Raw genomic sequence first — 26437 nt, 5'->3', positions numbered from 1 at the left:
AGCCAATACAACTGTTTATTTAAAAAATTAACAGAAACTTTTTAACAAAATCACACTGAACAGCAAGGATCTGAAAAGCCAGGCAGCGCTGGGGCATCACAAGGAGAAATGCTCTGCAGGCCCTGACCAAACAAAGGGCTAGATGTGCAGACAAGCACCTCCAAGTGGATAATAAGACTTGTTCCACGTCTCTCATCCAAACAGTGATACTGCTTTTTAAGCAGGTGAGGTTGTAAATCAGAAACCTGAATCTCTTGTGCATCCCCACGAGGCACCTGGAGGGCTCAGATGGTGCTAAGCTCTTAAAATGTCCCATTTGAAAGCAACCACGGCTGCAGTTGCAGCTTGGAGGAAGCCACCTGCTTTAGCTGCAACATGAAGAGGATGTCATAGCATAAGGTGTGTGTGACATGCTGCATTTCTTCTTGCCCAGAATCCTGCAGAGCTGTCCTTTTTTTTTCCCCTTGTTGCCCTGTATCAGCACAGAACATCCTCTCTAGCTCAGAAGGAAGGGAGAATGAATACATGTATATCCACAGTCTAAGGAGGGCCACCTTTTGCTGGAACTTGGATCTCACTCCATACCCCGATCCCAAATGCGACAACAGGGCTAGCTCTGGAAGGCCAGAGCCCTCTATGACCTAGGAACCACACAGCAGTTAATAGATTGCAGGCTGGTGATTTGCCTTCTGCATCTGAATGATCTTGCCAAAGCCACCTCTTCCCACATCGTAGTCTGTCCGGTACTCATCTCGCACCTGGGGCACAGCAACAACACACACATCAGTAACCTGCACTCCTGTCTCCTCCTGGACTTCAAAATCATCACCCACTCCTTGTTCAGTTGGCGGGCAACTGAAGTTCAGGTTAGAAGCACTTCAACTCGTTTGAGATCTCCTCAAATAATCCACCAAAAAGGTGGTGAAAATGAGAAATAATGATATATCTGATGGCCGAGGTATTTTCAGATAAGCAACGAAGACCCCAAAATATTTTCATTCAGCTTTGCAGCCCAATTTTCTGAATTGCCAAGCTTGGCCCCCAGAACGTTTTATCCCCTCCACCCTGGAAATCTGCAAAGGAACCTCACACCTTTGCCCTGGGGCAAACTCCTGTGTCCTGAGATTGGCCTGACAGCTACACTGTCCCCCTCCATACAAATTCTGCATCATTTTAAGAGTACTGGCTTGGATTTGGGAGCATTCTGCTTGCATTACAGGAAGTTTGGACTCCTAGATGGAAACGGCCTTAAGTTGTTCCCAGCTTTTAACACCAAGCATCAGTTACCAAAACAAGCCGGGAGCGACTAAACTTCGCCGTCAGGTCCTTACAGTCTGTGTGAGGCAAAACGAGCAAAGAAGTACAGAGCCTTTTGGGGGGATCAGATTCAGGGGGTGAACTGGTATTGCCTTTACCTGTCCTCCAGTCTTTCCTCTCCCATACTGCCTCCCCTCCTTGAACCCAGCATCCCAGTCGGTCCGGATGATGCGGTCGTCCAGCCGCGTGCCGTTGATGAACCGCATGGCGTGCTCAGCATCTGCCCTCGTGTAGTATCTGAGGCACTCTATAAGGAGATCTAAGCCTGTTTGGTTTTTTTTATCCTTTTTTTTGTTGGGCAGAGGGAAAATAAAAAAAGAGAACTACTGTATGTTAGAAACAGAAAAAAACCGCCCCACCCCTGCCCTTCAGCCTTTTTCTTCCCTACAGGATCAAAAACTGCGCTAAAAACCGGCCAATGCTCTGAGAGGATTCTGTGCTTTAATGTCAGTACTTGCAGAGACAAGACGATGAAACAAAGACATTAAAGCCTTGCTAAGGGCAAGAAATAGGTAATATGCCTCTTTATGCTACGTGAAACTTGACTGAAACAGAACAAAAGGGGAGCTCTGCACAGACAGCTCGTGGCATGACCTGTATGAGCGTGTACCCTGTGCCTGGGAATGCCCCCGTGGCTTATGCTGCTACTTCCTTCAAGTGTAAAGCCGAGGTGAGAAAGTCAACATGTACTCTGGCCACAAAAGACCTCAGATTGAGGACTCAGTTCTCCTTTTGGCCCTAAAACCATGAAAGAGATTGATAAATTAAAGTAGCTCTCTGCCACCTCCAGAAAGAATAGCAGTGGTGGCACTTGTGATGTGAGGCACCACTGCACAGTCTGTCTCACAGTTAAGGTGGGGGAGAGCAAGGTGAAAGGCTGGAAGGGATGTGCCTGGCAGAAAGCACCTGGCTGTGTCCCCCTTCCAGCAGCAGCAGCACAGCTGTGCTTGGAACTAAAGGTGGTAACCACACACGGGCTGACAGAAGGGGAAGAGAAAGGATACTCGACAAAGCAGAAGCCACAGGGGGTCTTCTTGATCTTGTCCAGACCCATGACAATCCTCTTGACATCCCCGCACTTGGAGAAGAGCTCCTGGATCTGCTCCTCAGTGGTGTAGAAGGACAGGTTGCCGACGTACAGCGTGGAGGAGATCTTCAGAGACTTCTCCTGCAGCTGCCTGCTGCCCTGCGGACACAGAGGCGCACGCGGCGGGGTCAGCGCTCCCACTGACCCGCTCCCTCCCGCTCCATCCCGGCCCTGCCCCGGACACGGCCCTCCCCGCCCCCTTCGGGCGCACCCTGAAGTGCTGGTCGCGGTACTGGCTGATCTCGCAGTACGAGTCGCTGTTGAGCCCACTCAGCGTGGTGTGCAGGAGCCCCGACATCGCGCCCTCCCGCCCGCCCGGGCCCCGCTCCCGGGCCTCCCTCCCGGGCCTCGATCCCGGCCCCGCTCCCGGGACCCTTCCGGAAGGACCGCGCGCACCGGAACGCGCGGGCGGCTCGCGAGGGGGAGGAGCCGCGCGCTGCGCCGCGCGATTGGCTGAGAGAGCTGTCGCTCGGGGCGGGGAGGCGGGGCGGAGGAGCAGAACAGCCAATCGGCGGCGCAGTAGGTCCGCCGGGAGCGCTGGGCCCGGGCCGGCACACGCGCAGTGCGGCGGCGCCGTTCCCACCGTCCCGCGCCCCCTCACGGAGCCGCCCCTGAGGGGCCGCCCCGGCCATGGAGGTTCCGCGCGTGGCCGCCCTGGAAGGTGCCGCGGGGCGCGGGCTCTCCGTCCCCGATAAACGCCGCCCGGCTGTGTGTCACGCCCCGCTCTCCTCCTGTGTTGCAGGGCTGGTGCGGGAGCTGCTGGGGGAGGAGGCGCCGTCGCGAATCGCGGCGCTCACCGAGGAATTGTTCCAGGCGGCGGGGAGCCTCCCTGAGGAGGCCGGGGGTGCGGCGCAGGGAGAGCCCCCCGCTCCCGGCCCGCCTGAGGGACCGGGAGGTGCGTGTGCCTCGCACCCCGCGGGCCTCGCCCAGGTTGGTGCCGCAGCTCTTGCGAACACTCGCTGCTGCCGCCGCCCATCGCCACCGCCCGGCGGCGAAGATCGGTGTTTGGCACTACACAAAACAGTTCATTTTTGAGTCGTGGTAGCCCAAAATAAAGTGGGAAATGTTACATTTTAAAAATCAGTGGGAAATGTCGATCCTAAATGTAAAAGTGTGTTGCAATGACCCCACCTGGATGCTGTGTCCAGCTCGGGAGTCCCCAGCACAGGAAGGACGGATCTGTTGGACTGAGACCACTGAGATGATGAGAGGGCTGGAACACCCTTCCTAGGACAGGCTGAGAGTCGGGGGTATTCAGCCCGGAGATGAGAAGGCTCTGGGGAGAATTTAAAGCCCCTTCTCGTACCTAAAGGGGCACCCAATGAGCTGAAGAGGGACTTTGGGCGTAGCACAAGGGGGAATGGCTTCAAACTGAAAGGGTATATTTAGATTAGATGTTAGGAAGAAATTCTCCCCTGTGAGAGTGGTGAGGCCCTGTCACAGGTTGCCCAGAGAAGCTGTGGCTGCCCCATCCCTGGAAGTGTCAAAGGCCAGATTGGACAGGGCTTGGAGCAACCTGGGATAGTGGAAGGTGTCCCTACCCAGGGCAGGGGGGTTGGAACAAGGTGGTCTTTAAGGTCCCTTCCTACCCCCAACTGTTCTATGATGATAATGGGAAAAGTTACTGGTTACTGGTGATGTTCAGGTTTTTATTATTTCAAATTTCTAGTCATATCTAACTGTCATTTCAAGTAAAAATGCAAGCAGAGAGCACGGATGCGTTAACAGTTTGGTCCTTGATCAGAGGAGAGGTCCTTTTCATCCTGTATGAGAGCAGACACTTGAGGAAGAAGAGAACAAGCAAGCATGCCATTTTAGCTGCCTGGTAAACCCAGTACATAATATTAGAGTGGGAAGTACTCATTTTCTATATTTCTAAGTTTATCAGGTGCTAATATCAAAAGGTTCCCAATGTAGGTATTTAAAATAATTAGCTACTCAGTTTTCTTTTTGATACGTAAAAGAGATGAAGCCTTACTACAGATATTTCTCAAACCTGATAAGATTCTTACAATTCTTTTCCAATCCCTTCAGATCTTAAATCTGTTTACAGTGTACATAATATATTCTGAAGGCTGCCAGGGAATCAGTTGTATTTTGGACATGGTGATGTGAAATTGCACAATTTTTTTTTCTCTCTGAGTGTTTCTGAGAAATTTGCATCCCAGATGGATGGGGTGAGTGAGGTCATGTTTTGCTAAGTCTGGACTTGGTAGAAATGTAGGTTAGGACATTTCAATTAATGGCATTTGTTTAGGAACATATTCGAATGCATCTTAATTCCGACACTTCCTTTACAGAATTCCCTTTCATGTAGAATTTCTAATTGAAGCCAAAGGCACTGATGGATGATGTGACATATATGTGCTGCTTGCCATATGATTTAATTAGTTCTCTTTAGTTTGGATTTACATAGACATGTTCTGTCTTACCTTGCTTCATCTTAGAAGTGCTCTCGTGTTTTCAGGTGTGAAATAGTCTTTGTAGGACTATGTCTTATGAAATGTGCTTATGACAAGAGTATGTGCTTCCTGCCAGCTGTGTATACTTGAATGACCCATACTTACAGGTGAAGAAATGCTGTGTGGTCCACTCAGCATGCCTGTTTTCAGGTCATTGTTCAAGATGTCCCTGTGGGATCATGTGACAGTTTTATGGAAAACTCGCACCTTTGACTGCAACGCCAGAGGGAGTTGCACAAACCTGGTCATTACTGTGGTACATGTGAAAGATGGTTCTTTTTCCAGTAGTAAATTTCAACGGGACTCACGTGCAGGACAAAATTAAACCTCATGGAATTCTCCCATCCAGGTTGAAGAGAGTGCAGTCAGCCTGTGGAACTGGGCTGTGGCCAAACACACGGGTGCTGTTGTCAATGACGAGCAAAAAGCCAAACGTACGTATGTTCTGTACCTTCCTAAATGTGTTCCCCGTGCTGCAGCATGGAAGTGAACAGCTCTCTGCTGACTGGCACATATGTAGTGCTGTAGATTTGTTTGGGGCTTTGCAGATAGGGTGTAGAGAGAGGAGAATGTACAGTTGGGCTTGTATAAACTGTTCAGGGAGGTGTAATAGGTACCTTCTTGTAGCTCACAATGAGTGCAAGCATTTTTATCACTCCTCATTTCTGTGCCAGAGCACAAGGAAGCTGCAATTTACCTTCTGATGCCATGGTTCTAATCTCAAAATATATGGAAATAAAACAGTTGTAAAATTTAGGCTGTTGGCCACTTAGTTTATATCAAGTGAAATAGTTTCTTTAATCATCTCATCAATGTTTATATACAGAAAAACTAAATCCTCTTTTTACTGACCTGCTTTAGCTGGGTACACAAATGGTGGGTTCTCTTGGTAGCCTGGAGCAGGGCTGGGGGAAAGGAGAAGTGAGCTTTTTCATCTTTTCCCTCAATGTGTTCTTTCTGTGGTTCTATGGGATTGTAGTATCAGGCCTACATTCTTGTCTTGAGGGATTATAGTCAAAATTATGTATAATCTGCATCATATAAATTGTATCAGGTAAAGGGAAAAGGGTAAGTTTACACAAAATAGTGTAATGCTCTCAGATCACAGCTGAAGGGCCAGGGAGAGGCTGTTTTAAATACATTAAGTGGTGTCTTTTCCATCCCTGATGTATAAAGAAGGCCTGAAAATATTTTTGCTTTTTTCTTTGTAAAGATTATTAAACTTAATTTCCTTATTTTGCTCAAGGCTATTTTGAGGCTCTCAAGACATGTTACTGTGAGCACCTGCAATGTAATTAAGTCTTTGAATACCATGTATTTACCTTAAACTCTCTCAAAATTGTTTAATAGGTATTTTAATGAGAATATTTTTTTTATTCCTTACTGCCTGAATAGCAATTTTAATCATCTTGGCTAAAATTCAGATTTGCTTTGACTCCCGAAGCTTTCAAATCGTTCTCTCTTTTAATTTCAAATGCCAAACAGCCTTTCAGATATGGCAGGGCCTGACTTTCTGTTAAAAAAAAACCAAAAAAAAAAACCCAAAGCCAAAGCAAAAGTGCAGAGGAAGCTGATGAATGGCTGCACTGTTTCCTTGCAGTGCGGTTTGTTGCTTGCAGACTGATCCGCCTTTGTGAGGGCCCAGATCCTCCGGAGGGAACCATCCGAAGGCAGATTCTGGTAAGGCTAATTGTGGGTGAGCAATGAGGTACAGTTGATCCCCCAGGGAAGTCTTCAAATCTTATGATGCTTGTTTTGGAGAGGGAGTAGAGATATACGTGTAGTTCTGGAAGGGTGGTTGGTGTTTTGGCAGGAGTATTGCTGACTCTCTCTTCTCATCACTCGAGGAAAGATAAAATTGATGATCTCGTTTTTTCCCTTTTGAGAGAACAAAGTCCAGGCTGAAGTGGGATCTGTATTTTACCTTGCTGAGACAGTGGAGTTAGGAATGTCTGGTTAGCATCACATCTTTTCACAGGGCAAAATGTGTCATGAGCAACACGTTCATTTATTTCAGTATGTTATAATATTGTTGAGGAGGGCACCATAATTCTTATGCTGCATCAAAGTGTTCAGGGCTTCATTCAGAAGTGAGAGTTGCTGGTCAGAAATTGCAGAGCTGAAATACCCTTGTGCTGTGTCAGATACACCTCAAGAAAATGAGATCTTACCTTGCCTTTCTTGAAAGTGACTGTATTTTCACAAAGGACTTACCATTTTCTCCTTCAGATGTCTATGAAAACTGGGAAAGGATGGATAGATGTTGGAAAAGCTGATCTTGCTGATGGATTTCTAGAGAATGCCGTGGGTGTAAGTTTTAATTTCCAGTTGTAATTTCTTACATACACACCTCTTTGTAAGTTCCTTGGGTGATGCCTGTGCTTTGTTTTCCAGAACATAGAGAAGCTGTATGCAAAGTTACGTAAGGGGAGCGATGGTGAAGCAGATATTCATGAGCACAGAGCTGATGTGGAGAATAACCTTTTCAAAGTACTCTCTTATCAAGCTGAATCAGTACGTGTTCTTCACAGTTTTCCTTATAAGTCGCGAGAGGTATAGAGGGAAACTCTGACCCAGTTATTAGATACCTGAATGCTTGGCATTGAAGACTTGCTGAGGGATATGTTTCCTTCACTTAGATGTAAGATAGCAGATCTCGTGCCTGCATTCAGTGTTGCAATCTTTTAATGATTTTTAATTTCCCCTGATTTATCGCAGTCATTTTTGCCGTGGTGTTTGTATCTTCTAGTTCAGATTCGTTGCTCTATGATTTGGCTGGCAAGGCTGTTGGTAAAATAAACAGCTGCCTGTATGAATCATAAATGTGTCAGTTCCAACAGTGTCCTGTGCATGGCTGAAGAAGAGGGGTAGGACTGGTGTGGAGCCTGGCTCCCCCAAGCTGAGTTTATGTCACATGTACACTTTTGCTGTGTAGTCACTTAGAACACTCATCATACTGCATTTATATTTGCAGTTAGGCTGATGAAGGTATATGAAGGTGGTGTTCCTGGCAGCACATAGCCAAGGTCCATATCTAACAAGTAGTTGATCACATTGCTGACCCCAGTATCTAGAAGGGGAGTGGTATCTCCAAAATTCTCAGGAGCTGCCCTAAACAGGCCAAAGCAGTGCCCAGAATTTTTAGTTTGGTCATGGAGACAAAAAGGAGAGGTGATGTAAGATTTTCTGAAATGCTGTATCATCTTAGCATCTGAATGATCTTGTCCCATGCATTTGGCCTTTGCACACCACCTAAGGACTGCAGTGATTTTCTGGATGACTTTGCCATCTGGCAATATATATGGAAATACACAGAATTATTACAGCACTGTAAGGACAGATATCTAATCCCCAGCTTTGCTTTACTGTGTGTGAAAAACCCAACCCAAGTCCTATTTTAAAGAACCAGTCTTGTAATGAATTTTAAAGACCACTAGCACACTAACAGCTTATTGGCTTGCTCTGCTGCTTTCTTAGGCTGTTGCTCAAGGGGATTTTCAGAAAGCAATGAGGTGTGTGCAGCGCTGCAAAGATATTTTGATGAAATTGCCAAAAGAAGTAAGTGAAATCATCCTTTCTTTATAGTTCCAAACTTCAAGAACCTGCTTTCCTCTCTATCTGTTAAGGAATGACATGTGCCATATAAAATTTTGAAAAGTACTCTGAACTGTGTGTCTCTTGTGGTTGGTTCCTCTGGAATTTTCTTACTAAAAATTTTGTGTGAAAACAGCAGGCTTTTTTTTTTCAAAGTGAATTTTTTTTTCTTGCTTCTCGTGATTGAGAATTTGAAATAGAATGATAAACTCTTCCTGAACAATGAGAAGACAAATCCACAAGCAAGGCAAAAAGATTTCTGAATTGAATATGCCACTTGCTCTTCTACAGAACCGGCTGCATTTTACATCTTGATCTTGTATCTTCATTTGTACCCATATGAACTTTTGCCTGGGGTCAGATGGGACAAGAGAAGAGCTGTTACTAAGTTTTTGATATGCAAGTCTATTACTACCCTCAGTATTAATCTTAATTTTCATGAAACTGTAGAGGCTTCCCATTGCACTAGACTGTGGTTTTTGTATTTCTTGTGACACAGATAAAACAAACTATCATATGCAGACTAATTCTTTGTTGGCAAAGATAAAAGTCTAATATGTTTATATCAGAATAAACTTTCCCACATTTATTTTCTTCTGCTTACATGTTTTCCCAGTACTTAGGAAACACTTTGTTCCTGTCTCTGTAGGCAATAGAATTCAAAGAGGCAGATGCAAATCCTGAAAGGGAAGTATGGGAAATACGGTAGAAGATTATTTGGGTTTTTAATCAGTTAAACTCTAACTGATTTTAAATTGGGTTTTGTGATCTGCAGGCCTTGTTCACATGCATCTGAGTGGTTGCAGGGGTCTGGCTTTGATTTGAATCATAAGAGCAGAGGTTCTTACTGTGAATTCTTGAAAATGCTCACTGGGGTCTTTGCATTCCTGCTCTCGTTTAACTGAATTTAATCCTTTCCGCTTGATCTCCTTCATTAAACAATATTAAACTTCTCATAATAAATTGTCTTCACAAACCAGGAGCACTGATGCAGACAAGGGAAAGGTTTCTGATCATGAGAGATAAAATTTACTTCTGGTTTAAAGAGAGAAACAAGAAAAAGGAAAGAGCTAATGATTGCTGAGTGAAACTTTTGGATTGCTGGGTAGCTGTCAGTCCTTAACTCTGCCAGAGTCCCACTGCACCAGAGAGCACCTGGAGAGTATCCCAAAGAAATCGTTGTGTTACAGTGATGTGTGGCACCCCAGACCAGCTGGAGAGGATTTGCAGCTTGTGGATCATCAGTAGTCTGGGAACCAGTACTCAGTACAGTCAGCTTTTTGTTCTGGGAAGAAAACATTCACAAGGGAACTTATGAAAAACAAGGGGTTCACATCTTTTTTTGTGTTTATGCTTACTGAGTCTGTGCTTTTGCAAAGAAATAATAAATTTGAAGCAAGATGTTGGGCTGCCTTTCTCATTTTTGCCTGAGTCACTTGCAAGAAACGTAATTTATACTTGGAAAAAAAAAAGTTACTGCAGAGACAAAATGGATGTAAATATTGGCAGCCTGCTAGCATATAAAATGATTTTTCTGTCTCTTCTTTGGGTGACATATGACAGCTGCAAATAATTTCAAAGGAAAGACAAGTTGTTATGAACAGATGTTGCCAGGGCTGATTGGTAAAGCAGAAAGCAACAGTGCTCTGAATAAGCAAGCATTCAAAAATGGTTTTCTCCGAAAACTTTAGATGCAGGTGATTGTTTTTAACCCCAAAGAGACATGCTGGGAAGAAGCCTATCATGGAAGAGGTAGAGTCCTCTTCACTTAAATATATTAAACTTTTTTTGTCATTTTTAAAAATGAGGTTGTAATATTCCAGTTTTTCCTCTCAAGTTTTAATTTTTGTTGTTTGCTTTACACAGTTCCAGTGCTTTCAGTGTGATTTATTGAGGAACTTTGTGTTCCTTGTGTGTTTCAAGATCCTGCTGTTTTGTGTGTCCTGGACTGGTTAATGATGCTTCCCTTTCCCACACAATTATAGTTCCATTTTAGTCATGTTCAATATCCCCTTGTAAAAGGCCAGAAGTGATAACTGTGGTTATTTCTTTGAAATAAAATGCGTTTTAAAGAACATGAGGCTGCAGTTCCACAGATCTAATGATGTTTTACAAGAACATTATAGAAGCAGGAGTCTTTTATTGCAGACCTGTTACCTGTCAATCCTCTGCTACAATTTTGGAGTGGAAACCTATGAATCCAAGAGGTATGAAGAGAGCTCCTTCTGGCTCAGGTAATGTGCAGGGACAAACAAAATAAAATCCTGCTTTTGAGATGTAAAAATATATGTGAAGGAAAGGGGAGAGCAAGGGAAAGTAGAGGCCTAATTAAAAATGTGAGAATAAAAGATTTTAGCTGAACCAAATTAGCTGAGCAGATACTTTGTGGTGATCATACTCTGTTGCCTAAAATTTATGTCTGCTTCCCACATTGATTTCCAGGTCATTAGAATGAAATCTTTCCATCGTTCTCATCAATTCTCTCCCTAAGACTTCTTCAAAAAAGATTATTTTCCTGAAGAGGCTGTTCCCAGTTCTTGTGCCATTCATAAATGACAGTGAAGGGATTTGAAAACTTTGGAAGGGAGTAGATGAATTCTTCTGACCAGTTTTAAACTGATCTGTTTTAAACAGTGTTTGAATTTCTCATGGAGAGGTGCTTCATTGAGAGCAAATCCATGACTGATGAAAAACACAAACATCAAGGTGAAAAAGGAAACGTTAGAGATGGGCTGGGTAGGATCCAAATAACTATTGTGGTACTACTAAGGGTGAGAAAAGGTAGGCTATCAGGAGGAGTATCCTCGTGCCATGGTCACAGCCTCAGCACAGAAAATTTGGGTTTATGTCTTCTTGTTCTTTTTCTTTTGAATGGTCAAAAGAAAATCAGTGGCAGCATAAAAAATCCAAAATAATTGTGGTCACATATGTTGTCGCAGAGGATTTGTAGAAATGCTTAGAATTAATTACAGATAGTGCTTTGAAGATAATTTTATCTTTTATTCTTGTGGAAAATGAAATTCCAAATCCCGATGACAGAATTTGAGGAGGAAATAAAGCTTTGCAAAGTGAAAATAATGATCTGGCGAAAGAGATGTGGCTCCATCTAGTGGGTTAAGATTTCTCTGATCTGAGAATATATTAGATCAGGAAACAAATGCCCAGTTATTGTTTTTCTTTCTAATAGTTCTTTATTTAGAATCTGGTTTTGTGGAATTACCCCAGAGTTTTCTCCTGAGTGGTCCTTTGTGCTGCCATTTAAGCATTTAGAAGGTGAATGGGGAATCATGACTCCCAGTTCTGTCTCTGCTATTGATCTGCTGTGATCTTGAGACCAGTCATGAATAGCTTTTGTGTATGACTATATTCTGTGTCAGGTGAGAATGAGAACACTTGCTTCTACAAAATCTCTGTGGTTAAAACTGTGCGATTTATGTGGTTTCTAACTGGTTAAGAATAGGAATATTGTACCTATCAGAAGACTGACTGAATTTATCTCTCTTATCCCATTTGTTTCTGACTTTCACTTATCATTGACAGCCAGAGTTATGACATTGGGAAGATGGACATGAAATATTCTGTTGGCAAAGAAATGCAGGTAATAAATAGAGGAATATCTGCTTTCAAATAAGAGGATTTTGTTAAACTGACTCCAGTGTATCATCTGCCTCTTATGTGCCAAACCTGACCAGTGATTTCCTGGCCTCCTTTTTAGAGTTTGCTGTGAAGTTTGGCAGAGTTGCAAGTTCAGTTGCTATGAGCATCAGTCTGAGAGCTCAGTCACTGATGAGTGCCCTTAAATCACATTTGAATCTAGACCCTGAAAGACCATCTCTTCTTCCCTTCCCCTTCTTTCAGTACATCATCAGTTACAGCTGTGTCATTTCTGATAGATGTTTGTCTGCCTCATTGAGAAGTTTATTAATCCTTTTACTCCCCACAACGGATATGGAGATTTTAATCTCTTCCTCTTTATATAAATAATTTATGTATTTGAAAGCCATTATAATGTATGTCTTTATCTTGTTTGGTTTTGTTTGTTTCTTTGTTTGTTTTTCTCTCAGTGAAGTGTGTCCCTCCTGTTCTTTCAATTTCTTCTTTCACTCTGCTTTTTCCAGGTCTCTGATTTTCCTTGCTACCCTTCTGTTCTCCTCTGAACTCTGTTTGATTCATGTCCTGTGTGTACTGCAGTGCTTTAAGACTGGATATGTTTCATAACTGAGCAATACCCTTATATGCCTGATACCAGGCAGGCAATTTTTTGACTCAAAGAGCTTTTATTTTTCATGACCTTAGAATTTAAGTATTTTCTATTCATATGTATGTTCATATGTGGCTATTTCTTTCCTTTCCAGGCTAAAGTGCTACGTTTGTTAGCCACAACCTATTTCGAGTGGGATTGCACTCTGCACCTTGACAAGGCATTGAAAGCCATAAACTTGGCAAATCAGGTATAATGTGTTACTCTTTTTATGGATTGCAGTAGATGAAACTCAGGCATTTATTAACATAATATGGACCACATTAAACACTTGACAACAGATGGAGGTGTAGTTTTCTTTAGTTTTTTTTATACTCCTAAGTACGTTTTGGTGTTCCCAGCTCTTTTTGTAGAGGAACACTTCTTTGTGTGTAGGTGTAGAGCTGCCTTACTGCCTCCTGTCTATTAACAGTGAGGCCCTTTGATGCTGACATGACTAAGATTTCTCTGACGTGTCGTGTGAGTCGACCCAGAGAGGCGGCCGAGACAGCCACGAACCCGCAGCTGACACACAAATTTATTTCTGTTACCTCCTTAACTGGGGGATCCCCAAAGCCACACCCAGGCAGAGGCACATGGGAGGACAGAAAGGCAAATTTAACTTGGGGCCATGCCAGAGGATCACAGGCCGTTCACACGGGCTTATCAGGGCTTATCACCTGCAAGGTCACTGGAGCCATTTACAGTCACCAGTCTTCTGCTTTGTGACCCCTTCCTCCCAACTCCTGTGTTCATGAGAACTATACAGACAGAGGAACTGCAGCGTGGGCCACCTGAGGTTTATACCAGTTTTTCTGCCCCTCTTTTCTTGCTTCGGGTTCTAATGGATAAGTCCATACTACTTTTTGAGGTCCCATCTGTACAAATATTTGAGCAAGCACCAGAGTTCTGTTTTGAAAGCTGTAGCTGTGCTACGTCAGTTTTATTTCAAACAATTAGTTTAGCTATTGCACTTCACTAACACGACTGTATTTCTTCTGGAACCTGAAAAATGAGGTGCATAAGCACACCAGCTACCCCGAAAAAATATATCTTATGTCTCTAAGCAATCATTACAGTGAGGAATCTTGACCTTGTACAAATTCTGTTTCCCATATAAGGACTTTAATTAATTTCATGCTTCTCTCTGTTCAGGTTACTGTAGAGTAAATAAAATTTGAAACATTCCTATTTGTTTTTGGTTGGTAGTTTAAAAATTTTCATTATCTGTTTCATAAAAAACAAGTTTTCAGTATAAAATTTTGTTTTAAATGAAAGCTCAAATTCATTTTTCCACATGCTGTTAGAACTTTCAGACAGATCATGATGCATGTGCTCATGAGATCAGGATAAAAGGCAGTGTATTTTAGTCATTCAAATAACATGCTACTACAGTATAGAAGCCCTTTGTCTTTTTCTGTTGTATTTATTATCACAAAACTTTTTGAGATGGAAAGTGTTTTTATTGTGATTTTTGATAAATGTACATTTTAATATTATATGAGGGTATGGAAAACTAGAAGAAAATGTTTATTCTAGAGCCTGAAATGTGTAGTTTTAGGGAGAGCTGTAGTATACAGTCTTCATTATTTCCAGTTGTTTCCATTGTTATTCCCTCCTAAATTTCTTCTTCTTCTAAGCTACTTTGAATTCTGCTCATATTAATTCTAAAGTAATCCAGCCAATTCACACATAGGAAAGAAGGAAATATTTCTATCATTGGGTATTGTTCAGCTTCTATTTAAAAGTATCAAAAACAGGCCACAGCAAAATGAAAATCATACATCTCTTGTTTAGTTGTTCTCATGGCCTTTGGCAGTATAAGAATAAATAATAAAGATGCACATTGCAATTAGGAAGAAAATATTACGTAAGTTGCCTACGTCTTGCTTCAGTCATTAAAATGGAACTGAAGAGTACAGTGGGGAGTATGTGATTTCTTAATATTTGTCTGTGTTATGAATGTGGTGTACTCTCACAGGATCTGTGTTCTACAAAGAGCTGTCCAAGTAATGTGTTGTTTTTCACTGTGCAGGAGGATACGCATCCAGCAGGGTTTTTTTTGAAAGTTAAAATTCTTCTTAAAAGTGGAGCGTCAGATGAAGATATCAATGCAGGTATCACACCTCTGTTTAGGTTTCATAGTAAGGTCCTATTACTCCATATCCAAGAAGACTGTGTTGTACATAGGAAAAAAAATCCTTTCTTGTGTGCTTTGTTGGAATCTTCATTAGTTAAATGTCGTTCTGGTTTTGGAGTGTGAGACATAGTGGTCAGTGTTCACAAAGGAGTTATCCAGATGCTGATTTCAGTTTGCAGTATGATCCTGCACACAGCCTGGGCACTAACCTCAGTCTCAAGTCATTCCTCCTGGATAAGGGCGGGATATTTTGATGGAAGGCAGCATGAGGCAAAAGATTGTGCTACTAATGCAGCCTCCTGAAAGAAGCTGTAAGAGCTAAATGGTAGTTTGAGTAGTTAAGTGTCAAAGTTGATTAAATAATCTCAAGTGTTTTGTGTTCTGTCTAGCTCTCACAGAATTCCTGCACTTGGAGATGTCTTTAGACTTCTGTTTGAATACTGCCAAACTGCTGCTGGAGCATGGAAGGTAGGAAAGCATCATTAAGTGGGCTAAACACAATGTTTGGAGTTTGTAGGTGTTCCTTTGTAAGCAAAGAACATCATATTATACAGTCATGCTTTATTTTAAATAAAAGCTCACTGAGATAAGGTAAACAGTTTTGAGAGGGAGCCTGTCATTCCTGTAGCAGGTGATACTGATTATGACAGCAACAAAACAGGGAGTAAAATAAGTTTAGTGGCAGTCTGCAGTGCTGTAGCCTTACTTTGGAATGATTAAGATTCCCCGTGTAGTTTTAATATATGTCTGGAATTATCGGACTGAAATCTTTCTTCTAAACAACCCTCAGAATGAGTTTGGGGTCCTAGAATCATTCTTGTGAAAAGCAGTAGAAGTATGAACAAGTTACAGCAAAATAAATAGAGGCATGAAATTTCCCCCTGTTGAATGCTCCCTCATAATTACCTATGTATATGCTTCTGTCTTGAAGCAAATGGGAGGAGTAAACTCCCTTGTGAATACGGTGGAACAAGTAAGTGCTAATAGGAAGCTGCCATTGAATAGATGAACTGTAATAAATTCATACCTTGATTCATTCTGTCAGTGTGATTGAATGAGAAACATTCTGCACGGCATGAATATGTGAATATCTAGAATGGAAAATTAACAGCTCTTCTGGTGCAGCCTCTTAAAAATGCATCTGTTTGAATAGGGAATCAGTTGGTCTTGATTTTCTGAAATCTGTTCCTGAACGATTTGAATCTTCACCTGACCTTGGAAAAATTACCCTGCTCCACATCGAGTTCCTGTTGCAGAATAAGAGGGAGCTGCTTGCTAAGCAGAAGATTGAAGAAATTATTATAGGTCTGTATCCGTCTTTTGCTGCTGTTTACTGAAAGCTGGATGTGGTTGGCTAAGGTCTTGAATTTTAATTTTCACTTTTTTTGCTTATTCTCATCTTTCTTTCTCTTTGTGCCTGTTTTCCCTTATGTTTCTTCTACATGGCAGCTCTCAACTTCATAATGAATGACAGTCGTGATAAAGCTCAGGGTTAAATTCATTTGCTACAGCAATTCCTCCTTCTTAGTGTAGACTGTGTGACTGCCACATGTGGGATTAGAAACATTTACGAGAAATTCTGTGTAATGTTAATACTTTGTCCATCCAGCCCAACGTATTTTTGTTTTTCAGTATTAAAACAGGTTGCATGTCCTTGTTTGAGCAGCTGAATAGCAGTTCATTTTTCATGTCTGTGGCACCTGTAGCACAGTAATATTTTTGGACTGTCAGATCTGCTGTAAAACAGATCCTGTCTCACACAGCATCAAGCTAGGAGCAAGAGCCACATTTACATTGTTCAAGCTTGAAAATATTTTTCTCTTACCCACGGGGTTTTTTTTTTGGAGTTTTGTTTGGGTGGGTGGGGGTTTTTTGTTTGATGGCTGTTTTTTTCAGGAACAAAAATGAAGCACTGGGTCCTGACTGAAACTATTGCTGTGTGCTGTGTTGTGTTTTTTGTGGTAGGCTATGGGACAGTCTTTCTCAGATAGTTCTTAGATGCTTCTCAGTGTACTTGGTAAAGTTCTTGTAAAGTGATGATTTGTAGTATCTTTTCAGGTCATTATACTGGGAAACAGCTGTTACCTGAAACCTTGAATCAGCTGCACATCATCTTGTGGGACAGAGCTGCCAAACATTACGAGGTTTGGGACCAAACAGTAGTGTTCTTATTTATATCAGTGAAAATGAAAATCTCTTTCTGACCTCTTTGATACGTCTATTTTTGGTTAAAGTGCAAACTGTTACTAAGATCCTTGTTCCAGCTGGCACTAGTTTTATTTTCATCCATCTGGGTGCTGTTTTCTGTTACAAAATCGAGTTTCAGGTAGCCTCATCTCAAGGTTTGTGCATGGGAAGTTGTGGCTAGAATTCCTTTTCCAGCTGGATCCCTGTATGTCTGTGGGGCCTGGTGGGATTCATGCAAGGGTACTCAAAGAGCTGGCTGGTGTCATTGTGAGGCCTCTCTCAATGATTTTTGAATGGTCTTGGGGATCTGGAGAGATCCCAGTTGACTGCAGGCTGGCAAATGTTATCCCAATTTTCAAGAAGGGCAAGAAGGACGACCCTGGAAACTGCAGGCCTGTCAGTCTCACTTCAGTGCCTGGTAAAATTATGTAGATTATTCTGGGAGTTATTGAAAAACACCTGAAGGACAATGCAGTCATTGGTCACAGCCAGCACTAGTTCAGGAGGGGGAAGTCCTGCTTGTCAAACTTAATTTCCTTTTAGGACAAGGTCACCCACCCAGTTGATCGGGGAAGCCAGCTGATGTAATCTCTCTGGATTTCAGTAAAGCTTTGGATACTGTCTCTCACAGTATCGGGACAAATTAGAGGACTGGGCACTTACAAACTGTATGAAATGTAACAAAGGCAAGTGCCAGATTCTGCACCTGGAGCAACCTGGATGTACAGACAGACTGGGGAATGAGAAGCTGGAAAGCAGTGCTGTGGAAAGGGACCTTGGGGCCTGGTTGATGGCAAGTTGAACATGAGTCAGCAGTGCCCTGGCAGCCAGGAGGGGCAGGCTTGTCCTGGGGGGGCAGCAGGCAAAGCATGGTTCTTCTGGGGGAAAAGTTACATTAGAATATACCTGACTCTCTCAATCTTTCATTTTCTATGACCTTTTTTTAAATAAAAATTGGGAGGACAGAGGTAGTTTAATCACCCAAATAAGTTTGTGTTTGTTTGTTTGTTTTTGTTCTGGTTTTATATTTCCTAGGAGAAAAACTATTCTGAAGCCCTTCACTGGTACAATTATTCTGTCAGCTTCTACACACCTAGGCAGATAGATGAGAACTTGGCCAAGCTGCAGAGGAACATGGCTTCTTGCTATTTTCATCTGAAACAAATTGACAAGGTATATTTAGTACATGTGTAGACATATTTATATATTTATTTGCATTGTTTTTATTTTGTAGCTATGTCATTGGGACTAAATTTACATCTGCAGAGAAGTGCACCTGCTTTACCCATCCAGGCTTTCTTGGTTTGGAGGTGTTAAACCTCACAGTTCAAAGTGACAGAAGGGAGTTTAATATTTCAGGATTCTCAGGGCTTCTCTTGCTTTCTGAATCTGTAGCTCTGATTTTGAGGAATTGGCTCTTTTCTTTCTGGTCATTGTCAGCCTTCAGTGCCATCTTCTGGTCTCATCACTTTTCTTTCAAGGGAGGATGTTGCCAAACCAAACTTGTTGAGTAATTATATAAATATCAACAATGTAACCATAACATTTTCCATATCTTTTTTAGCCCTTTTCTGTTGCAAATTATGTACTACTAGTTTCAAGATGTTTTTTTACTGATTTCCTTTAATCTTTTCTGTGAATAGGCTAAAGAGGCAGTTAGAGAAGCAGAGAGGTGTGATCCAAACAGCATCTTTACTAAATTCAGTGTCTATAAAATTGCAGTGATGGAGAACGACACTGATAAAGGTAAAACTTGAAAGATAAAGGGTCCACTATAAGGAGAAGAACTGCTAAATATGTTCTAAATATGTTAGAAAATACTAAACAGATTTGGACTGTTTATCTTGAGAAAGACACAGTAGAGGGTTGCTAGAAGAAGTGTCTCTGAAGTCATTGAAACTGTCAGGCTGCAGATTTAAATTTTCAGAGTGGGTTGTTTTTTGCACAGAGCTTGTGAGATGTAGAGTCCATTGCTGTATTTGATATTGTCTGGATGGAGCCTCTGGCTAGGAAGTCTCTAATCTTCCCATGGGCAGAAGTTGTAGTAGCAATCCAGGGTGAGAAGCATTGCATGTTCACTGCTTTTCATATATTTTCTTATCCATATACAATATAAAATAGGATACTGAGCTAAATGAACCTTAAGGGAACCATTATGACTGCTCTTAATTCCTCTGGACAAGTAAAGCCTGGAATTACCAAAAAAACCATGAATTACTGAGATGACTTGCAGAATGACATATCTCTGTAGCCTCTTTCTTTTTTATAATGAGTTCTGCTATTTTGTATTTTAACGAGAATCTGAGCTCAAGTAATGAAAATTGAGAAACACAGTCTCTGCTTACTTAGAATACAGAATAACACGCAGATCTTATTTTCCAGTGAGTTCTCTGCCAATTAATTCTTCTCTATACATCTTTTAATGAGAGCATAATTTGTTCACATAATATAGAGTGGGAACCACAGCACAGTGTGAACATAAAAGCAGTGGCACCCTTAGCATGAGCCAAGATGTGGGAGCTTGGAATGACGCCCAGACAGCGTATTAGAGAAAGTCTTCTGTCTTTGGTGACAAACAGTTATTTAGCAGAACAAAAATTAAGATGTGAGATGAGAATCATTTGTATGGCATCCTTATTTCCATAGATTAGCATCTTGGAAAGCTTTTTGGCACCTCCCTAGGAAGAAATGCAGATTTGTGGAGAAGTGCTGGTATGATCAGGTTTTCTTGTCTTGGTTTTTCATTAAAAAAAAAAAGAAAGATTCTAGCCTTCCAGAAGTCATTAAAACAGTAGAACTTTTCACTTTCCAATTGCTTCCATAAAAAAATGTTATTTCTTCCCTATGTATCTTTCAGCTGTGGAAGCAGTGGTTGAGATGGGGAAGCTGGCAGAAAAGACATTGCAAAATGAAGACAAGCTGGGAGTGGATAAAAATACAGGCACTAACCTCTTGAGTTTGGCTGCCCAAATTGCATTAGAGGTAGAGCAGATAATGTTGCCTTTACTTTGCTTTGTTGATGTAAGTAGGACAGCTGTAACCTCTTTAACCTGGCCTACTTTTAATATTTCTCTGTATTTCATGGATTTCTAAGTATTTCATGCTTCTGCGACAAAGGTCTCACTCCACTGTGTTGTGTAATGCAAAGTGAAAATTAATTTCACATGGAAAGAAATGGTATCTTTTAAAATTTCTGCAGAAAAAGAAAGGATTCTGAGTTATAAATGTTGGCAACTGGAAATGACATGGTGTATTTCTGTAAGATTTTCCTTAGCAAAATGTTATGTTGACTTCTGCCTGCGGGGTTTGATCTTTGACGTGAGAGGGGGAACCTGTGCACAAAACACACATAAGCCAACAATGAAAGAATGAAAAGTCCTTTGTCCCTCCTGTTTGCCTCTTGGCTGGTGACTTGAGTGATGTCTGAACTGGTTGATTGTATTTTAAGCTATTAGGGCTTTGTTCATAGCCCTGTAAGGCATGAAAGCCTTACCAACCTGTGCTAGTCCTGTTCTTGCCATGGGCTCTCTGTGCATGGAGTCGTGGGATCTCTCCTTAGAGTTTTCTCTGCACTCTGAGGCAATTCTGTGCAGAATCCTTTGTTCTTTTTCCTGCTCGTAGACTGCACAGACCTCTGGAATATGTTGTTGCTTTGGGGTTGCTTTGTTTTGTTATTTGTGTTTTTTTGTTGTTGTTGGTTTGGTTTGGTTATTTTTTGTAGTGACTGAGGTAGTGCAGTATATACAAAACATGTTTTAATTTCTTTTCAGAATGACCAGCAAATTGTGGCTATCAAAGCTTTGGAGTATTTGTCTGAACATTTACAAGACTACCAGCAATTGTTTGCAGCCCTAAAGTAAGGATTCAGTATATTTACAAGGAAGGAGAAATTGTTCTGGTTTCTTTTTGAAAAATATTATAATGAGGAAAATGGAAAAGTGCTTAGATGAAATGTTATTTAGCAGTCCTTTTGGTGCTGCAGATGTACCTCAAGCCTCAACTCCTACTATCTACAGATGTTTCAAGTCTCTCCCAAGCAAATTATTAGTTTCTCTGAATTTTATGATTACACTGTGGTGTGAACATGTGACCAACAGTGATTTTAATGGAATTGCAATAATATTTTTGGTGAAAATACCAGTTAGCTTGTGTCCTCTGATAAACTGGCATCTTCTTGAAATATTCCATCTTGTTTATAAAAACAAATATTGTGAGACAGATGTATTTATTCCAATATTTACTTAAAGCCTTTGTTAAAGTACATTTATTTTAAAGTACATTATTTACTTACCATTACACGATTGCTTACTAATACATGATTTAACAAAGTGATATACAAAACAAGGCAATGGAGTGGGAAATAGCACAATCTTATTCTCAGTTTGACGTTTTGCATTCTTCTGTGAGTTCCACGGGCTGATAGCATAAGGAAGAAAAGAGGGATCCCTTCTGGAAAATTAGGACAGAGTACACTGTTGAAAAAAAAAAAATCTTGTTTCTTCATTGTCTTTTTTTCTCAGATGTTTGGTTCGTCTGATGTTATCAAAAGTCATGGCAGAAAAGGAAGAGAAAAGGTGAGTCCATTTGCAAAAACGTTTTCTTGTTGTACAAATGATGTAATGTTTTCTTGCTGGGCTTATTTTCCTGCAGACTAAATCAAGAGATCATTTTTTATTCTAGTAAAATGTCCACCCAGCTGACTTCCCAGCTTGACCTAATGACATCACATAGGAACATATTTTCTAGTTGTATAACCTTTTCTTTAAATATTTGCTCTTTGCCTTCCTCTCTAATGAATGCATCAGACTGTCAGGTATTTCTAATGGAGGATGTGAGCTAAGCAATCTCTGTAACTTTGACACTTGTGTGATATCTTTCAGAAGTTCTGGGTGAGAAGAATGAATGCATCCATAATTATGGAGTTGTATCCAACATAAATAATGTGTTCTGTTGTGAGAAAGCTAATCAATTTTCTGAACCTTTATTTTTTCCCCCGTTCTAGAGATGAAGATATCAGTTCAATACTGACTTACTTGAACTTGGGTATGCTTTTGTTTAATTTACATTTTCTGGAGTTCTTCCATATGTGAACATTTTATGATATGATTAGGTCCATACCAACAAAATGTTTGGACTCCTTTTGTCAGTCCCAGTTCCCAACTTCCCACTGAAATCAGTGAAAACTAAAACTGGACATTCAACAGTGTTGTGAAGTTGGATCTCAGTGCTACAGGATTTTGCTATTGAAAACTTGCAGTACTACTGCAAGTAGAAGAGAATGAAGAGTAGAATTAAATTAATTAAAGGTTCCTAGAGGAAAGGCCCTCAAACCTGTTATTAAATTTAAAAGCCCTCAACTTCTTGTGAAATTAAGTAAAACTTCTCTGCATAAGACTTCAGTGTCAGTAAACTTTGATGTACTTGTTGGCATCTTCTATAAAATGATGTTTGAGGCACCTTTTGATGTTTTTTTTTTTTTTTTATAAGGCTTACAGGTGAAAAATATGAGATTTAAGTTGTGAGAGTAAGTCTTCATCAGGAATTACATGGGAGTTTTGGAAACCTCTGTTTTGTAGTGTAATGATTAGGCTTGGAGATGTTTTTGAACATACAAATGTGAACAATACATTTTCTGCAGCTCACAAGAGACTTGCTGAGTCTTTCATGGAAGAGAAATTTGCAGGGGACATGAGGATCCTTGAAGCTCACTGGTTTAGAAAAGTTGGTAGGTTGCACTCTCAAAATCTAAACTGAATCTCTTCTAGCTCCTCTTAACCAGACCTTAAGGAAGAAAGAAGTGTTTAGAGAGGTAGTAGATTTATAAAACTTGTCACCTTTGGCAGTTGCTGCCTTAACTGGTCTTAAAGTTCTCCTGCTGCATTTTCTGTTTTCTGAAACTATCTGACATGATTTGTGTTTTAAGTCAGTTATCAAGACAAATGCTCACACAAGGTGTGTTTGCCTGAAGGGGTAGCTGATGCATTATTCCTTTCACTACAGGAATTGTTGTATATGTCCATGGTACCACTCTTCACAGTTCACCACTTTTCTCTTAGTTACACCTTCTCTACCAAGACTCTGTTACAGAGGTAAAATTTAAAATCAGGAAAATAGAAAGAATAATGTTTTTCTTAAATGTCTGAAAATAAATGCTGCTAAGAGCAATAAAAAAACCAAAACCCAATCCTTACTGCTAATCCTGACTAAGCATATTCTCATGTAGGCAAAATAAGAATTATGGAGTTCAGATAAGTGTACTGGTATGGTTGGTGCAGGCTGAGTTTATCTCTGCCACTCATACAGTCTTCATTTGTCCTTTAAATCAGCAGTCCTGGAGTTTGCCTTGAACTACAGTACAGTGTCTGAAATCTAAACAGCAAATATTATCACAGATAAAGTGTTTTCTAGTGGAAAATGCAGCTCCCATGGAGCTGTACTAAGCTTTATCCAAAGTGTTGTCTCTGGATCCTCATTTTGTAGTCTTTGTTACAGTGTTTTGGTAAAGACTCAGTGTGCTTGCTGTCTATAAATAAAACCAATTTTTCAGAGTCTTTCTTCTATCAGAACATACAGGAGAGAAAACAGCTGAAATCAATAACAGAAGACATCTGCTTTTGCACACATCTCACAATGTAACCGTGCTCCAATAAAGAGGAGCAAAGTGGGGAGAGAAGCAGCAGAGGTCAAATACATTGAGCATGAGCATGAATGGAATCTGTGGTGACCATGACCTTTCCAAGACAGCATTCTTACTCACAGAATAAACAAACTGGAGACTACAAAACCATGTCCTAGTGGATAAATTAATGTGAGAGTTACTGTAGAATCTGAGCATTTAATTGGGTCAGGTTCTCATACATAAATCATTTGATTGTCTTTAGATGCTCGTCCATTTACTACTCAAGAGTTGTGTGCTTAATTGCCCTGTATTTGACCTTGCTGGGGTAAAATGAAAAATGTTTCAAGATGTGGGGTTTTTTAAATTTTTTTATTTGTCTTGGGAATATTGTTTAACACTTGCATTCATTGATATGCTAGCTTAGTTTACTAATTTAAGAAAATGCTTCTTCCAGTTCGTGCTCTTGTGAGCAGGGTGTGTGGTAGGTGGGATACTTGGTTGTGATGAAATTATCAAGACAAAGTTTGAAAGCATGAACAAGCTATTTTAACAAATCACTAATAACAGTATTCCTTACAGTTGTTAAATGAGCTGTTGATGACATTTTGATTAAGAAATAGAACTTGGAATGTGGAATGTGAGCTGCTTATTGCTAGAATTTGATGGGCACACATGTAACAGTGAAGATTTTTATTCTAGTCTCTATTTTTTATGTCTTTGTTAGCTTGGAACTTAGCTGTACAGTTCAAGGACAGCCCTGAAAAGATGAGGGAGTTTTTTGTACTGTCTTTCAAGGTACTTTTGCTGATAGTGTCTCTAATTGAGGAATATTTTCATCTGTCTGATTCTTTTAGAAGTCACATTCATGTTTTGGGTATCTCCATGGAGACATGCTTGTGTGCTCTGAAGGAGATTGACTTGTAATACAAAATGTGTGCATTATTGTCATAATTTTACATTCTGTTGCTTAAAAATGTAATAGGAAACTTAGACTTCAATGAGAATTTTCTGAAATAAATGCATTCTGATGTTTGGAAACTGTATCGTTAATACAAAATGTTAAGTACTTGAGTCCTAATCTCCATGCAGAACTTCTTACCAACACTGTCAGTTTTGCATGTGTTTGTAGAGAGGGAACTCCAACTCTGCTTTACACTTTATATTTAAATAATCTTTTTGTGTAACTGCACAAGTAAAATTGCAATATAACTATATACAACTCGTGACTAACTCCAGAAAGTGTCACAGAGGAGAGTCAGCAGTCATCTGTTCACGAGCAAATTGCTTTATAAGGGTAAAATTCTCATTACCTTTTCCTATTTTTGGTGTCAGTTGTCCCAGTTTTGTCCCTCTGACAAAGCTGTTCTGATTGCTCAGAAGACATGCCTGTTAATGGCAGCTGCAGTTGATCTGGAAATGGGAAGACAGCAAGTAACACCTTCAGAACAGGTAGGGCAAGTTCTGTTAAATATTTCTCTGTGTGCTGGTGTAGCATTTTTTTTCTTTTGGTTTTGGAGTCTGTTTTTTCATCCAGAATGGGATATTGTGGATGTAAGCAAGGGAACATTTCATAGTTAATTAGAATCAATGCACCTTTCCAGACAATTGTAAATGTTGGATCTCTGTAAATCGGTTCTGTTGACTTCAGTGGATTTGAACAGATTTATATCAGTAAAGGGTCATGGCAGTACCTTCTCTTACATGAATTTCAATTTACTGTATATATTATGTGAGGAGTCTGCTGCTAAACGTGGGCTGGTCAGACAATTACTGCTGTTGTTGAAAGCCAGTATGGTTGTGATAAAGCTCACAGTTTATTTTTGGTTTTATGCATACATGTTGTGGTGGGGGGAGGGCATTGTGCTCCCTGTGGTAGGGAGATTAAGGAAAATGTCCAGTGGTTGTGGAGGAAGTACTGAAGTCTGCTGTGGAGTGATTATAAAACTTACTCCTGTGGAGAGCAATGCACAGTCTCACTAGCACTGTTTTATGCTTGGGAGATAAAAAAAAAATAGGCCCCATAGGAACATGTATGGTTCTTTCTGGACCAGTGGAACATTGTGTTTGTCTGAGATGTGGAGGTCTTTGAAAAAGTGAAAAAAAACACCCCCAAAACAATAACTGGTACAGGTGATTTACTAACTAGGCCGATTCTTAATTTTTTTTATAATGAGATATAAAGGTGTTGTTAGTTGTGACATAATCATTCCTTTTGCTTTTAAAACGGTGACAAAAAATGTCTTCTTAAATTTTGTAAAATAGATGGAGCTTTTTAGCCAGGCCCTTCAACATCTTCAGACATGCAAGGAGATCTGGAAGGTTCTGAAACTAACAGGTAAGCTGTGAAGTGTGGCTGTTCAGCACATGTAACTCTTAGAATTAGTCACTATATTCGAGAAAAATACAGGGTGTAGGGAGCTGCTGTCTCAGCTGAAGGGTGTGGAAGCAGATAGATGACAATATGATAAAAGAACTGGCAAAGCCAACGACTGTTTTTTGTTTGTCATTGCAGGCTTTTTATTGTGGAGGTGCTGTGAAGTGTGGAACAGTCTTTCAGAGTGAGGTTGGGTTGATGGTTCTGGCTTAGATGTTAAGAAATTCCAAGCTTTTTACTCTAGAGTGGAGTCACTCTTGCCCTGTTCTAATGGTTTTACCCTTTTCCCACATAAGGCATCTCAGAATGCAGAAGATCCTGGACCACACTTTGAAGTGCCAAAATCCATCCTCTGTTCCCTGACTATTCCATGTCAGTTTAAATTAGATATTACTGGAGACTGACGTGCTTTCAGCT

At 40.8% G+C, this 26437-nt stretch overlaps 2 protein-coding genes across 3 annotated transcripts in view; one reads left to right on the top strand and one right to left on the bottom strand.

Annotated features, from left to right (window-relative positions):
• LOC108499466 (nuclear cap-binding protein subunit 2) lies at positions 1-2801 on the bottom strand. The gene is made up of 4 exons (XM_017819332.1): positions 2616-2801; positions 2322-2503; positions 1416-1554; positions 1-758 (listed from the first exon to the last, which is right to left on the bottom strand). The coding sequence occupies exons 1-4, from the start codon at positions 2700-2702 to the stop codon at positions 660-662; spliced, it is 507 nt and encodes a 168-aa protein (XP_017674821.1). The 5' UTR covers positions 2703-2801; the 3' UTR covers positions 1-659.
• Positions 2802-2956: 155 nt separating this feature from the next.
• The window catches only part of TEX11 (testis expressed 11), a 28666-nt gene continuing 5185 nt past the window's right edge, over positions 2957-26437 (top strand). For both annotated transcript variants that reach the window (XM_017819334.1, XM_017819335.1), the window contains exons 1-24: positions 2957-3065; positions 3147-3334; positions 5216-5300; positions 6467-6546; positions 7096-7176; positions 7261-7380; positions 8344-8424; positions 10609-10694; positions 12001-12058; positions 12816-12911; positions 14736-14817; positions 15230-15308; positions 15994-16145; positions 16899-16984; positions 18063-18200; positions 18671-18773; positions 19885-20009; positions 20798-20883; positions 21548-21601; positions 22030-22070; positions 22666-22752; positions 24371-24441; positions 24979-25095; positions 25909-25981. In XM_017819334.1, coding sequence (XP_017674823.1) covers positions 3035-3065; positions 3147-3334; positions 5216-5300; positions 6467-6546; positions 7096-7176; positions 7261-7380; positions 8344-8424; positions 10609-10694; positions 12001-12058; positions 12816-12911; positions 14736-14817; positions 15230-15308; positions 15994-16145; positions 16899-16984; positions 18063-18200; positions 18671-18773; positions 19885-20009; positions 20798-20883; positions 21548-21601; positions 22030-22070; positions 22666-22752; positions 24371-24441; positions 24979-25095; positions 25909-25981 — 2200 coding nt within the window. In that variant the 5' untranslated portion in view covers positions 2957-3034. The remainder of the gene's footprint in view (positions 3066-3146; positions 3335-5215; positions 5301-6466; positions 6547-7095; positions 7177-7260; positions 7381-8343; positions 8425-10608; positions 10695-12000; positions 12059-12815; positions 12912-14735; positions 14818-15229; positions 15309-15993; positions 16146-16898; positions 16985-18062; positions 18201-18670; positions 18774-19884; positions 20010-20797; positions 20884-21547; positions 21602-22029; positions 22071-22665; positions 22753-24370; positions 24442-24978; positions 25096-25908; positions 25982-26437) is intronic.

This window comes from Lepidothrix coronata, unplaced genomic scaffold (genome assembly GCF_001604755.1).
Source record: "Lepidothrix coronata isolate B3197 unplaced genomic scaffold, Lepidothrix_coronata-1.0 Scaffold73, whole genome shotgun sequence".
Taxonomy (NCBI): Eukaryota; Metazoa; Chordata; class Aves; order Passeriformes; family Pipridae; genus Lepidothrix; species Lepidothrix coronata.
This window is presented reverse-complemented; position numbering and strand designations above follow the sequence as displayed.